This window comes from Apium graveolens, chromosome 7 (genome assembly GCF_009905375.1).
Source record: "Apium graveolens cultivar Ventura chromosome 7, ASM990537v1, whole genome shotgun sequence".
NCBI lineage: Eukaryota > Viridiplantae > Streptophyta > Magnoliopsida > Apiales > Apiaceae > Apium > Apium graveolens.
This window is the reverse complement of record NC_133653.1, coordinates 11,262,491-11,278,808: the sequence shown is the minus strand read 5'-3', so window position 1 is coordinate 11,278,808 and position 16,318 is coordinate 11,262,491. Positions and strand designations below refer to the sequence as shown.

Genomic DNA, 16,318 nt, shown 5'->3' with positions numbered 1-16,318 from the left:
AACATTGGATAGAAAAAGGTGATTTAGTTATTAAAATTTCAAAAAATGATCCTCATATTTCACAAGCTAAAACGATATTATTTATGTGATTTTCTTAGTAATCTTCATTATTCAATAATATTAAAATTATCCCGTTTCAAAAATATAAATATAAAACTTATTATATACAATATTTTCTTGAATCCCATGAACAACATATAAATAGTATGCATTCTCGATTGATTGAGTTGTTTTTGTAATGACTAAATTTTCATATGTTTGAATGAAACGACGAACAAACCAAGAATGATTTTAATATATGTCTTATCCCGAAAATCATTTCTATCTTTATTCAAGAATTTATGATAAAAATATAAGTACGAATTTAAAATTTAAAACTAAAATTATATCGGTTTTGTTATTGTGTGCCCATGAGCACGCGCGATAATTTATAATTTTGGATCAATATAATTGACGCAGTTTGTGCAAATGAATTCATCACTATCATAAAAAAAACTCAATCAAAATGTTCTAAAATTATAAATTTTTACGTTTATTACGTGCTCGAGTATTTATCCTGCCATCGAACGAATCGGGGGCTCGGGGCTACTTCTGTACTCGAGAGTCGAGAGTTAAAACTATATTTCCCCTTTTTTTTTTCATCCCTCAACTCAAGAGTAAACAACACAAATACGAGAGAGAGAGAGACAGAGAGAGATTCAAAGAGAGAGAGAGAGATGGATGCACGAGAAGGGCAAAGCGAAACATCTCCACCAGCACCTCAATACACACTCCCACCATCACGTTATGCAAGTGAAGACATAATGTTTTGCATAGACATAGACAGTGAATGTCTTAAAGAAATGAAAGTCAGTAGTGGTCAAGTTTTCACAAGATTGGACACTCTCAAACAATCAATTCTTCTGTTTATGCATGCCAAGCTCTCTATTAACTCTGATCACAGATTTGCCTTTTGTGCTCTTGGAAAATCCACTTACTGGGTACTTTTTCTTGGCCTTTTCTTGTTAAAAATTGAATCTTTTTTGTGGGTTTTGTTGAATATGTGATTTTTGTGCCTTTGATTGATTTGTATGTGCATTTTGGGATCTGGGTTAGTTTTGTTTCTGAATTTGGTTTGTTCTTGGTGCATTCTGATTGATCCTCTAATCATAAATATTGATGAACCCTTACAACAATTCCACCAATAAAAATGCACCAAACTCATAAAATTTAGTGCTTATTGTGTGCCCTTGGGCAGATATTAGAAAGACCGATGTGTAATGTAGGGTTAGATGTATGCATACGTTATCCGAACTGAAGTACAGATTTTGGCTTTGCCAATTTTCCGCGAAACCAAAACCTTTATTGATGTTGTTTTAGTATAAACCCCGGCCCCGAATTTAACCCCGTTTCAGAAACCATTTTACTATAATTTTCTATCAAAGTCAACTAACTAAAAGCATCAATTGAGTTCGGGTACAATCATAATATATCAAGATAGAAGCTTTACTTGATTATCTTTCATTGACTAGAAAAGAGGAGGATGCTTGTGGATTTTTTTTACTTTACCTGAATACATTCGGGTAACACTTACATTTGAAGTTTGAAGCTGCTACTGAAATATATCATGACAGTATATTGGCATCTTGACCCTAAAGGCTTATCTTTTAAAATACGGTTCTTTGGTGTTTTCCCTCAATTTCTGTCCTCGTACTCTGAGGTAGAATCTACCTTATGTGGTCTTCCAACAACAATGTACATGAACACCTGTGGTGTCACACATACTCCCACTTGACTTTTAATTCAACATAAGCTTTGGAATTTGAATTCAGCTATACTCTCACTTTATATTTACAAATATTGGATTTCTTACAATTGACGCACTTGCCCATTTTCAGCCTAAGCACCCATGTTAAACCTAACTGGTGAACTAGAATAGTAGAAAAAAGTGTGTTTGGCAAATTTTTTCACCCATAAAATTCTAATTCTTAAAAAATATGTGGTGGACTCCGTTAAATGGCCCACGCTTGACATGATCAATAAATTATAGAAGTTTAACTTAAATATCACGTAACACTACAAGTGAACAATTCTAAATCAGAAAAATATGTAAATACACAAAAATCTTTGATTTTACTGTCGTATTTTGCCATATGTCTTGTTATTTTTTATTGATTCCAAATTGTCTGCATGTAGTGACAGCCTTTTAGGTAATATGTCAAATAGCATAATGTTTGCTGTTTAACAGTTCTGTAACTTGTCATTTAATTTATAATGCCACGTAAATGTCAAACGGAATTTTGTTTGTTATTAGCCGTATTGTTTAACTCGTCTCATTTACTATAAGGAAATTTAAGTACAAAAATGTTGTTTTTGATTTAAAAATTCATGCACGGCTACAAAAAATGAGATGTCTTTCTACAAACTATAAATAACCCAAAGTTATTACCTGTTAAAGTTACAAACACATTTCCGGTATATATGAATACATCGAATTTTCCCCTTTCCAATCTCAAAGAGTAATTTTTTTTTAAATAACAAACCCTAAAGTGCGAGAGATAGCAGTGGAGGGCTTCAGCACTAACACTATATCTTTTAAGCGAACATATAATGTTTTGTAAAGATATATAGACAAAGAATGCTTGAATGAAATGAAAGGTAGTAAAGCAGGGTCCGAGTTAATACAAGATTAGATACATTAATGCAATCAATTATTCTTTTTATGCATGCAAAGCTCTCTATCAAGTATGATCACATGTTTTCTTTTTGTGCTATTGGAACATCCCCTCTTGGGTACCGCTCTTCTCTTTTTCTTGTTTCCTATAATGTTTTTGGTCGATGACTATATGCTTATTTTTTTTTTGTAATTGATATATATCTTCAATTTGGAATCCGGTTTACTTTCAAATTTGAAGTTAGTGTGTTTCTGATGGATATATTGATTGTTATACATAGAATAAAGTGTACAAGGTCGAGGAGTTCCCACACAAAGAATATAAACATATCATATGTGCACACTGCCCACAAATAGATATATATTATAGATTAATATATAAAGTGTATTATGTGTACTTGCACACGGACATACCACTTGCAGCACTATACTTTGTTTGATATATCATTGGTGCCCATTGCCCACACATAGATATAAGATTGATATATAAAGTGTGTTATATGTATCCGCACTTCTACCGACGTACCACTTGCCATAATAAACTTGTTTGGGAACGTATTGTAATAATATATTTGTTTCCAAATTTAATTTAGAAAGGGTAGTGTTGCATAGCCAGTAAGTTGCGTATGAGAGGGGTAGATTTATCAATACATTGCACCTAAAACCCTACTGGATTTATGGTGTTGGACTTTGCTAATTGTTCACTTACAGCGGGAAAAAGGTACCTATGCGATTGCTAGGTACTTCCACTTATAAGTAGAAAAAGTGCAAAGCCAAACACTCCCGAATTGTTGTGTTAGTAAAAAAACTATAAGTTTGGATTCATTGTTGTCTTATATTCATCATCTAACTGTCCGGAAACCATTTAGAATAAGTTAAATCATGTTTGACGAACTAAAAGCATTAATTGAGTCTTTCCACAATCATTATACATCAAGATGGAAAGTTTATGTAATTTGCTTTAATTGAACGATTACTAAAACTAAAGAAAAGAAGAGGATTCTTGTAGATATTTTTGTTTTCCTCTACTAGATGCCGCTTCACATATTAGGTTTGAAGCTACCCCTGGAATGATCGGCATCCTGACATTAAAGGTTAATCTATTAAGACACAGTCAATTGGTGTATACCCTATATTTTTGTCCTCATGTTCTGAGTTAGAATCTACCTATCATGTGGTATTCAAACAACAATGTACATGAACACTTGTGGTGTCACACAGCCATGCTCCCACTATCTTTATATATTATGCTTCATACATGACTATTATCATGTTACCTTCAAGTTTCTAGAGCATCAGTAATTTAAATTTTAACTGAAGGTTTATGTTTCTCTCCATGCAGCTACAAAAAGAGTTCAGTAGCACCCTCGATTCTGCATTAGCAGCATTTAGGGGGATCACAGAGCATTACTCTTCTGATCAAGCGGACCTCACCCAGCTATTCAGGGCAGCTGCACATGAAGCAAAGAAATCTCGTGCACAAAATCGTATCCTGAGGCTGGTGAGCTCAATTTTACTTCTGAATTGAAACTCAGTCAGTTGTTAGTTGTTTCTGTATTCTTTGGTATTGAAATATTGTTACTATGAAGTAGCATTCCGGTTTTTGTTAAGGACAGGGAATGTCTGTTGTACATTGTCATTTAAGTATACTTGGCATACTTGTATGGGTTGTTCAGTATCTCAGTTGATTACATGCAATTATTCCGTACCTATGCAAGATGCCATGTGGAATCAAGAGATATGTTTAAGACAAAACTGTAGTGAGTGTAATGAACAATGTCGAGTATATTGATGTTTGTAAAAAAATATGGACAACTGAATTGGTGTGTCTTGGTAGTTTACCATTGAAGCCTTTGAAGTATCTAATAAATGTTGCATTTTACTATGTTTAATTGAACTAGCATCTACAGTAAAGAAAAAGTACCATTTGATACTTAGTCCTCTTACTCACAGATTATTATTAAATATAACCTATGTCCTTTCTGCCCAATGACATTCTGTCTGGGTATTGCGCTCTGGAGGTGGTCAGTTAATAGGATGAGATTATTAAGTTGTTACATCCTATTTTAAATCTGATGGATGTACATGGAAGTGACTAAGTAGTGACTTGGTTTTAAATGTGTATGTATTCGAATTGTCCATGTTCTTCTATGTAATTTATTTCAAATATATACCCGTGATTAAGCATGGAAGGCCGATTTTGTGATCAAAGTATTCCATTTATATTCTTGACTTGCTGATATTTACTTTTTGATCTATTGATTAAAATGCTTCTGCCAAGTACTTGAAAGTTGTTTTGACGGCAATAAATTTTTGTCTAAAAATGTGAGTTGATAACAGAGACATGATGCCAGGCTCTTTTCTACCAGGATGGTTGGTATTCTTGTATAAAAAATTTATGTAAATATCGATTTGTTGTCACATGCAGGTCCTGCTCTACTGTAGATCATCAGTAGCTCCGCACCATCAATGGCCTGTAACTCAGAAACTATTTACTCTAGATGTCATGTACCTGCATGACAAGCCTGGGCCTGAAAACTGTCCTCAAAAGGTGTACGATGCTCTAGTGGATGCCCTTGAACAAGTCAGTGAATACGAGGGCTACATCTTTGAGAGTGGCCAAGGGTTGCCGCGTATACTCTTTCGCCACATGTGCGTGCTTTTATCACACCCCCAGCAACGTTGCGTTCAAGATGATATCGACATACCCAAGTCTCTCACAAAAAAGCCAGCATCAGCTGAGTCAACCACAGGTGGTGAAATTGTTCCGGTGTCAAACTAGTGATTAAGCATGTAAAATGTAAGCTGTTTAGCACACAACTTGCGAGAAATGATACTCTTTACTCTTGTGTACCCTGTAATTGTGTGCGGAACTGTAATCTTTTAAAACTAGACCTGTTGTGTAAATGTACATGCTTTCAAGGTGTTTCAATGATCACCAAAAAACATTGAAACTGGGTAAATATATGCGCGTTTTGTCATGGTTTACATAATCAGAACGACGAAAATAGCATGTCGTAAACTCCCTAACAGATAATTTGCCAGATACTACATAGCTTTCATTTGATTATTTGCTTTTGTGAATTTAGAATGTGAGATTTGGATAAGATGCAAAGGAACATGATGTACATTATTAGTTTCAACTCTTCTGAGGGAGGATTGACAATGTATTTGCTAAGATGCTAGGAAAGATCACACATAAGAAAATTGTAAAAGAAAACTGCATTATTATGGAAGAGATAATAGATTATTATACAAAGTTAATATAATACAGATGATTAGGAAACAAATTGTATAATCCATATGGATAATAACATTCATGTGCCGGTTACTTATCATCTACTGAGAAAACAAAGTCTTATTTGTCTGACTGTCAAATACATTTATCAGTCTATCCATATCTTCTACATATTAATGTAAATCAACATCAAACATCTAAATTACAGATATAACAATGTATTCAGATTTTACCACTATATACAAGTATATACAGTTGCGGCAGTTAATAGTTAATCAAGTCGAATAACTGTTAATTTGTTGTATCCAGTGCAGAATTCTTCGGGTGGTGGCCCTAAATATCACTTGGGGGTTAAAAATGACCTTAAATGTCACTTCAAAACGGTACATCGTGTACCGTTTATATAAAACACCTAAAACGGAATTTCGTGTGACGTTTTGGCATTTTAGATTTTTTTAATGTGCAAAACGGTAGATGAAGTTCCGTTTTGGTACAAAACGCTATATCATGTACCGTTTTGAGCCAAAACGCTACTTCAATCACCGTTTTGCACATTATAAAAATTTAAAAAAAAAAAATTAAAGTATCAAAACGGAACACGAAGTATCGTTTTGCATTAAAAATACAAAACGGAAGACGAAATACCGTTTTGAAGTGATATTTTGGGCCATTATTTTCAAAAATGATATTTTGAATCATTTAGCACTCAAAAGTGATATTTTGGTCTAGTTCTCCCCGATCTTGTGACCTGCGGAATTAGAGAAATTACCCATACGTTCGGCTGATTCTTTGAATTTGTGCCCACTACCTTGGATAAACATTACAGTTACAGGACCCTTGTCCTTTCATGCAGAGTTTAAGTTGTCATGCATACAAGAGTTGCTTATTAACATGCAATCATAAAAAGTCATATACAACTTAATTTTTAATGTCAACTTAAAATCAACATCCGCCTGAGATAATTAAGAAAAAAGTACTTTAAAATTGGTTTAAAAACCTATTATGTTAAAAACACGTGGCAATGACCGATGTTAAAAATGGGATGTCTTTTACTCTTTTTTTTAGTAATGGACCCTGATCATGATGTTGCCTTTGCCGGCAATGTTCCTATATTAAGAAAGTATTAGGAAAAGTCAACTGGAACTTGATTACTAAAATTAACAAAAAATGTCCTACTTACTCATCTGAATTTATATTCATAGCCCTGTTCATACACAAAGAATTGCTTATCAAATAATCTTCATTATTGATTAATTTAAAAGAGGTTGACCGAACTACTTCCATGACTAGATGCCGCAACTTCATTATCCACTCGGACGAGTATTCGATAAAATTTTATTCGATTGACCTCTATTTTCGAGTACTCGATCGAATTGACCAATTTTTATGCTAACTAAAATATTTCCGAATTGTAGTATATTGCAGGGGAAAGATTTCTTATTCTGACAATCAGCAAAAATTTAGCAAACCATTCATAGTCAGCAAAAATTGTAGGAAGAGTTTCTTGATCAAACATAGGGACACCTAACATGTCCTTTAATTGAATCTTAGGGTAATCTAAAATAATATTAACACTATACAATAATGAATTATTCAAACAAGTTGAGTTGTTCTTTAAGGCTCACTTAGAGGCACTAATAGTGCATGTTATATTTTATCATGTATGTTTGAAGTTACTTGGTCTATAGATAATTCTATAAATAGATTGATCCAATAGGCATTGGTTTTAACTTTTATTAAGGTTGTAAACAAGAGAATATTGCATCTGTTTATATGGGAATCTGCATATCAACTTCATCTTATTCTTCTGAGATTTATGATATTGATCATGGCCCTGAAAATGTTGTGTATTATGAAGAAATGAAAGATGCAACTGAAGGGAATCAAGTGCTTTGTTCTCTGCATTCTCAGCAAGGGAGTAAAGGAATAAATCAAGATTCTGGGATCATTTATCAGGTACAGTTTATGTTATTTTGTTTATGAATTTCTTGACAAATTTCGAGATTCTTCAACTGTGTTGCTAGTTCTTCACTGTATTGTTTTACAAGTAAATGAAACTTCCAAGTAAACAAGAAGATCCTGGAAAAATGGTCACAGAAGGATGTAAGATGGAAAAGTGAAGAAAGTGAAAGAATGCAAATTTGAAAAATGCATTTTGCTTTGTTTTATATGTTTACTATACTGATTAGAGATCAACTTCATTGTTTTCTTGAAAAGGGCTATGGAATGGAACAGGGAACTTTCTGCGGAGTTTTTGATGGGCATGGAGCAAATGGTCACACGGTCAGTAAGTTGGTTAGAAATCGGCTGCCTTCATTGCTCTTGAATCAAAGGAATGATATTGCGAGATACAATTCACCATCAAATGATGACAGGAATATGGAGAACTGGAAGGAGGCTTGTGTTAGTGGATTTAGGGTTATGGACAAAGAGTTGAAATTGATGGAAAATTTAGACTGCACTTGCAGTGGAACCACTGCTGTTGCTGCTATAAAACAGGCAAGATTACTGTTACCTGATTTTCATTAACATTTATACATGTTTTGCACATTTGAGATAAATGTATAGACATTATTGCTAGTATACATTGTTAGTAAATAAAAATATTTTGCAGGGTGAAGATCTTGTCATAGCAAATCTAGGTGATTCAAGAGCAGTTCTGGGAACGATCGGTCAGAATGGAATCCGGGCTGTTCAGTTAACCACTGACTTGAAGCCATGTGTTCCCAGTAAGTCCATCCTTATAATCTTCCATTAACACAACTTTTTGTCTTGTTTTTAAGAGATGGATTCGGATTCTAAAAGGCTCTGATCATATAATGTGGCTGCATTTTATGTTGTTATAATTTGTCTTTTATGATGCAGTGGAAGCAGAGAGAATTAGATCGTGTAATGGTCGTGTGCTTGCACTGAAAGATGAATCACACATTCAACGAGTATGGTTGCCTAGTGAAGACTCTCCAGGCCTAGCAATGTCTCGAGCTTTTGGAGACTTCATACTCAAAAACCATGGTGTTATTTCCATTCCTCATATCACGTATCACCGTCTAACCTCTTCTGACCAATTCCTTGTACTTGCAACTGATGGAGTAAGCCTATATTTCTCAAACTAGATAAATTTCTTAAATTTTGAAAAAGAACAACTTTTTTACCAATAAGCTGTGAAAACTTCAGGTTTGGGATGTGCTAAGCAATAATGAAGTGGTATCGGTTGTATGGGCAGCAAAGAGTGAAGAAGCGGCTGCTAAGGCAGTGGTGGATGCAGCAACGGCTGCATGGGAACACAAGTACCCGACGACAAGGAGGGATGATTGTACTGTAGTATGTCTGTTCTTTCAGAGGACTTTGCATCACACCACAAAGTCTCAACATAACCTTTGACATGAAATAAGAATTTAATGTATTGTTCATTCCATCTTGATATTTGTAGACTTCATATATCATACATCAGAATACAGCTCAATTTCTGTTGCCCTTGATAGAATCAGTTACATCAGCAATGTTAATTGCAGACAATTCCATTCATCCATAAGATTACGCATTTAGCTTAGTGGGAACAAGTCAAAAGTCGAAGCTGCATTATAACTCGTATAACATCTTACATAGATTGTTTAATCAACGTTTGAAATTGCATTCTGAAACAAACTTTGTTTGAATTCACTTCCACTACCACTTAAACACTATCTTCTGCATGTATTTACTCATACTGTAAACAAGGTTCTGGATTCTGAGTTTCAAGTAACACAAGAATGATTCAAGTTCAAGGTAGTCTATCTTTTCTTAATCATGCTTAAGATCCATCGATCCAAGCCTACAAAATGTTCATATCATCGCAAAAACATTGTTCCATTTCTGGGGGTATGATAAATATAACAAAAATTCGAACAAAATAAACAGGGCAAATATGAAAGAATATTCATTCCAGAACTGGAAATAGAACAAAATACAAGACAAAACTGTTATAAACCTTCACTGAAATATTAGTTAAGTTTAATGTAGAGGAAGTAGAGGAGAATAGAAGATATGGAGAGAAAATTGTATCTCATTTCATTAGCTAAATGAGCTATTTATAGTAATTGGTTTACAGGTCTTACTAAGTAAGCTATTCAAATCTTCTTTATTAAGTATTACAAAACTTCCTCGATAAGCTTTACAAGTTTTCCTCGATAAGTTTTACAAGTCTTTCTGATTAAGTTTCTTTCTTAAGAAGCTGTGCAAGTCTTACTCAGCAAGATTTGAGAGACTTCCTCGATACGCTTTGACAATCACTTTATATTTACTCAAATATTTTAACACTCCCCCTTGATTGTCAAATGTGAGTTATTGCAAATATTTACTGCCTCGTTAAAACCTTGCAAGGAAAAACCCAGTGGGATAAAAACCTTGACGAAGGAAAAAGAGTAGCCTCCCCCTGAATAAAATGTCTCACATTTTGACATTTTGATGTAGCAAACTTTTAACCTCCGCATACCCATATTATTTCTCAACTTCTCAAATGTTGATGTAGGTATTGACTTTGTAAGTATATCCGCCAGATTGTCGCATGAGTGAATTTGTTGGACATCAATATCACCATTTTTTTGAAATTCATGAGTGTAGAAGAATTTTGGCAATATGTGTTTTGTTCGATCCCCATTAATATACCTTTCCTTAAGTTGTTTGATGCATGCCAAGTTATCCTCGAATAAAACTGTAGGACTGTCTGAAATACTTGATAATCCACATGATTTTCGAATATGTTGAATGACCGACCTTAGCCAAATACATTCTCTGCTTGCTTCATGAATTGCTAGTAACTCTGCGTGATTTGATGAAGATGCAGCCATAGTCTGTTTTGTAGACTTCCAAGAGATAGTAGTATCACAATATGTAAATAGGTAACCTGTTTGTAATCGCCCAAAATGAGGATCTGACATGTATCCAGCATCTACATATCCAACTAGTCGTGATCTTGAATTGTTTGGGAAGAATAGTCCAAGATTGATTGTCCCTTGAAGATATCTGAATATATGTTTTATTCCATCTCAATGCCTTTTAGTAGGGTCAGAACTAAATCTTTCCAACAGGTTCACTGCAAATACAATATCAGGTCGTGTGTTGCTTGCAAGATACATGAGAGCACCAATTGCACTGAGATATGGAATTTCAGGTCCAAGAGCCTCTTCATCTTGTTTTCTAGGACGGAAAGGATCCTTTTCAACCTCGAGTGGTCGAACAACCATTGGTGTGGTTAGTGGATGAGCTTTGTCCATGTAGAACCGATCAAGAATCTTTTCAGTGTAATTTGATTGATGAACAAATATTCCTGAAGATAAGTGCTCCACCTATATACCTAAACAAAATCTTGTCCTTCCAAGATCTTTCATTTCAAACTCATTATTCAAATAGTTAGCAGCATTAGTAATATCTTCAGTAATACCGATAATATTCAAATCATCCACATATACAGTAATAATAACAAAACCAGTTGATGATCGTTTAATAAAAATGCAAGGACACACTTGATTATTAACATATCCATCATTCAATAAGTATTCACTAAGCCTGTTGTACCACATACGACCAGATTGTTTCAAACCATACAATGATCGTTGTAATTTAACTGAATATAAATGTCGAGGCTTAGTGTCCTCAATATTTAATCCTTCAGGAATTTTCATATAAATATCATTATCAAGTGATCCATATAGGTATGCTATCACAACGTCCATCAAACGTATTTCCAGTTTTTCCATACAAGCCACACCCATTAGAAAATGAAAAGTAACTCCGTCCATCACATGAGAGTATGTTTCCTGGTAATCAAAACCAGGTATTTAAGAGAATCCCTGGGCTACTAGCCGGGCCTTATATCTCACAATTTCATTTCTCTCATTTCGTTTTCGTATAAACATCCATCTATTCCCGACGGGGACTACACCAGCTGGTGTTTGGATTGCAGATCCAAATACATTTCTCTTGCGTAAGGATTGCAATTCTTCTTGAATCGCAATTTTCCATTTTGGCCAATTATCTCAGTATCGACACTCTTCCACACTTTGTGGTTCAGGATCGGATTTCATAATAATATCAGATGCCATGAAAAAGAATATACATCATCAACCTCAATACTCCCACGATCCAGTAATTTCACGTTATGGACATAATTCATTGACATCTCATAGTTTTCAGGTACCTTTGCTTCTGTGGAAGTATTTGCCCCTTCTGGGGCATGTGCCACTTCTGGGGCAACATTCTCTTATGGAGGCAATCCTACTTCTAGGAGTTTTGTTACAGCCACTTCAGGGGCTTGAACCTCTTCAGTAGGCAATACCTCTTCTGGGGTATTTTCAGAAACTTTTGCCACTTCTGGGGCAATTCCAATCAATTTCCGTTTTCGTGGTACAATATCTTTTGCACTAATAGGTCTACCACGCTTTTGGCGTGGCTTTGAATCACCAATCAATTCCGCTGAAATTGATTTATTGTCAGGGATTTCAATCCTGGCAGGAGCATTAACAGCAGGTATATATGATTTCACAATATTTCTAGAATCATTAAATGCATCTGGCATTTGATTAATAATATTTTGCATATGTATAATTCTTTGAACCTCAAATTCACATCGTTTAGTACGCGGATCAATAACATTTAATCCTGTGGCATTCCATGATATTTCTGAATTTAATTTATGCAAAATTTTATCTCCCACTAATGTAGGGAACATAGATTCATCAAAACGATAATCAGCATACCGAGCAGTAAAAACATCAACAGTTAATGGTTCGGGATACCTTATAATAGAAGGAGAGTCAAAACCAACATATATATCAATTCTTCTTTGATGTCCCATTTTAGTTCTTTGTGGTGGTGATATAGGAACATACACAGCACAACCAAAAACTTTTAAATGAGATATATTAGGTACTTGACCAAGAACTAATTCTTGAGTGGATTGTTTGTGGTAAGCAGAAGGCCTTATTCTAATTATATTTGCAGCATGAAGTATTTCATGACCCCAAACAGATTTAGGTAACTTTGCTCTTAGGAGTAAAGGACAGACAATAAGTTGAAGTCTTTTAATCAAGGATTCTGCTAAACCATTTTGTGTATGTACGTGAGCTACCGGGTGTTCAACTGATATTCCTACCGACATACAATAATCATTAAAAGGTGCAGATGTAAATTCAGCAGCATTATCTAGTCAGATTGATTTAATGGGATGGTCAGGAAAATGAGCTTGGAGTTTAATTATTTGGGCAAGTAATTTGGCAAAGGCTGTATTTCGGGTTGTAAGTAGACATACATGAGACCATCGATTTGACGCATCAATTAAAACCATAAAGTACCTAAATGGGCCAGAAGATGGATGAATAGGACCACAAATATCACCTAGAATTCTTTCTAAGAATTTCGGGGACTCAGTTTGAAGCTTAACCGGGGATGGTCGGACAATCAGTTTTTCTAAGGAACATGTTGAACAATGAAGTTCATCTTGGGATATTATCTTTGAGTTTTAAGAGGATGTCCCACAGAATTTTCAATGATACGACGCATCATAGATACTCCTGAATGAACGAGTCTTTCGTGCCAAAGAGAAAGTAGTTTTGGGTCTATGACTTTGGGGATGTTGACACTATGAGATTCAAGAACTCGTATACTCGTAACATATAATCCTGAAGAAACTGAGTGAAACTTTTCTAAGACCTTTTTATTGTCAACGGTGTTTGAGGTGATGAGAAGGTATTCTTTTTCATTCTCATTAGTAGTTTCAACATGAAACCCATTAAGATGGATATCTTTAAAACTCTGTAGGTTTCTAGTTGACTTGCTAGAGTATAAATCCTCTTGTATGTGTATGTGTGTCTTATTTGGTAGAAGAAAACTAGCTTTCCCAAAACCTTCTATTATATTTGATGTACATGATACCGTCCAGACATGTGAGTTGGTTTTAGTCAACTGTGAGAAGTATTTCTGACTCTCTAAAATAGTGTGTGTGGTTGCACAATCAACAATGCATCTATCATCCATCTCTATACATATATAAACGAAAAACATCTTTATTAAAAATACACCGAGTACATAGAGCAATAATATGAAACAAGTACATAAAATGAGTACATAATGAAAATAAGTAAAACACAAAGGAAATAAGTAAAGTAAGACAATAAATATCAAGTCTAGTCGTATAAACCATAATTAAGATTAGCACCGGTATGTATTTCATTTGAGGCCTTATTGACTGGTTCATTAACTAGCTTATAATTAACGAAGTTGATTTCTACTCTCTTTCCATTATTCCTTTTGGATGACTCGTAGAGATGAACAAGATGTTTGGGTGTGCGACAAGTACGTTGGCAGTGCCCCTCAAATCCGCATCTATGACAGATGCCCCGGTTCTCTGCTTCTTTGGGCGCCTTTCTTTTATTTGGCACTTCACGTTGCCATTTCTGGTGGCCAGAGTTGTAACCATCACGCTGCCACTTCAGGTGACAAGAATGATATTGATTGCGAAACCGACCACGGAAATTTCCACGTCCACGGTTTCGTCCATAACCCCCTCCTCCTCTATGCCCTTTCCCACGTTCATTCTTCAGGAATGACGTGTTATGTACTTCAGGTAACTGGGCAGAGCCTGTGGGACCTATCTGATGATTTTTCAGTAGCAACTCATTATTCTTTTCAGCTACAAGAAGGAGAGATATCAGCTCGCCATATTTCTGAAAATTCCGCTCCCTATATTGTTGAGCCAGGATCATAGTGTTGGGGTGAAAGGTTGAGAGGGTCTTTTCAATCATTTCAGCATCAGTAATATTTTTACCACATAAAATTAATTTTGAGCTTATCTTGAAAAGAGCAGAATTATATTCAGCTACAGATTTGAAATCATGTAACCTCAAATTAATCCAGTCATATCGGGCAGATGGCAAGTGAACAAGTTTCTGGTGATCAAATCTATCCTTGAGATAATTTAAAGGGTGAGTGGATTTTTGATAGTGAGGTATTCAGATTTTAGATCTTCGTGGATGTGATGCCTAAGAAAGATAATTGTTTTTGCATTTTGTTCGACATTTGGGATTTTTCCGGGTCAATAGTATCTTTTAGGCCATTAGAACTAAGGTGTAATTCCGCATCAAGGACCCGTGATAAATAATTATTCCCCGAAACATCCAAGGCAACAAACTCTAATTTTGCAAGATTCGCCATTCTGAATAGATTTTAAATAAGATATAATATGTCACATAATATTTAAACAGGCAAGTTGAAATAATAATTTTATACAAAAGTTATGACGGCATAGCCGACCATAAAACTTTTGATTATTACTTGACGACAGCGCCATCTTTATAGTAGTATTACTTGACGGCAAAGCCATCTTTATAGTATTATTTGACAGCATAGCCATCTTTATAGATTTCAATCAGTAACATAAATAAATATGTAATAATAATTAGAATAAAATGAGTAAAAGAAAACGTATCTCTTTTATGAAATAGTTTTAGTTGATGGAGACTCGTGTGCCAGAATAAGTCGTAGCTCTTTCGAGAATAAAGTTTCAGTTGGCAGAGACTCGTGGGTCAGAATAAGTCGTAACTCTTTCGAGAATAAAGCTTCAGTTGGCAGAGACTCGTGTTGATAACGTGTTATAAACCTTGACTGGAAATATTAGTTAAGTTTAATATAGAGGAAGTATAGGAGAATAGAAGATATGGAGAGAAAGTTGTCTCTCATTTCATTAGCTAAATGAGCTATTTATAGTAGTTGATTTATAAGTCTTATTAAATAAGCTATTCAAATCTTCTTCATTAAGTATTACAAAACTTCCTCGATAAGCTTTACAAGTCTTTCTCGATAAGTTTTACAAGTCTTCCTGATTAAGTTTCATTCTTAAGAAGCTGTGCAAGTCTTCCTCAGCAAAATTTGAGAGACTTCCTCGATACGCTTTGACAATCACTTTATATTTATTCAAATATTTTAACAAAAACTATATATTATATAAATTTATTCATAAAGAAGCTATTACGTATTCAAAACTCAGGAAAAACAAGTGATAATAAAATATAATAATAATGTTATCATGAAAAGTATGTAATCTTCACTTTTCAGAAACCAAAAATGTAAAAAATGCATAAAGAAAGAATAATTTTGGAGAAACATTCAATTTATCTTAAATTAGTATCTACATCATCAGAAGAACACAAATACTATATTTAAAAATTAAATTGAAAAGAAATGAAATTAAAAAAAAAACACAAAACTTGCATTCTCTTACGGTATTACATAGGCCAACATGAAATATGATTCTTTATGTTGAAATAGGATTCGACGACTAGACTTCATATGTATTGGCTTGCTTTACTTATTTCCTTTGTGTTTTACTTATTTCCATTATGTACTTGTTTCATGTTGTTGTTTAATGTACTCGGTGTATTTTTAATAAAGATGTT

General features: G+C 34.4%; 2 protein-coding genes across 2 annotated transcripts; both read left to right on the top strand.

The window, feature by feature from the left end:
- The first annotated feature begins 609 nt into the window (after positions 1-609).
- On the top strand, positions 610-5,634 carry LOC141675120 (uncharacterized). Its single transcript, XM_074481838.1, has 3 exons — positions 610-980; positions 3,996-4,154; positions 5,082-5,634. The coding sequence occupies exons 1-3, from the start codon at positions 717-719 to the stop codon at positions 5,433-5,435; spliced, it is 777 nt and encodes a 258-aa protein (XP_074337939.1). The 5' UTR covers positions 610-716; the 3' UTR covers positions 5,436-5,634.
- A 2,009-nt stretch (positions 5,635-7,643) lies between these two features.
- LOC141673023 (putative protein phosphatase 2C 72) lies at positions 7,644-9,423 on the top strand. Its single transcript, XM_074479757.1, has 5 exons — positions 7,644-7,847; positions 8,109-8,390; positions 8,506-8,620; positions 8,757-8,980; positions 9,066-9,423. Exons 1-5 carry the CDS (start codon positions 7,665-7,667, stop codon positions 9,270-9,272), a joined length of 1,011 nt encoding a protein of 336 aa, XP_074335858.1. The 5' UTR covers positions 7,644-7,664; the 3' UTR covers positions 9,273-9,423.
- The last annotated feature ends 6,895 nt before the right edge of the window (positions 9,424-16,318 follow it).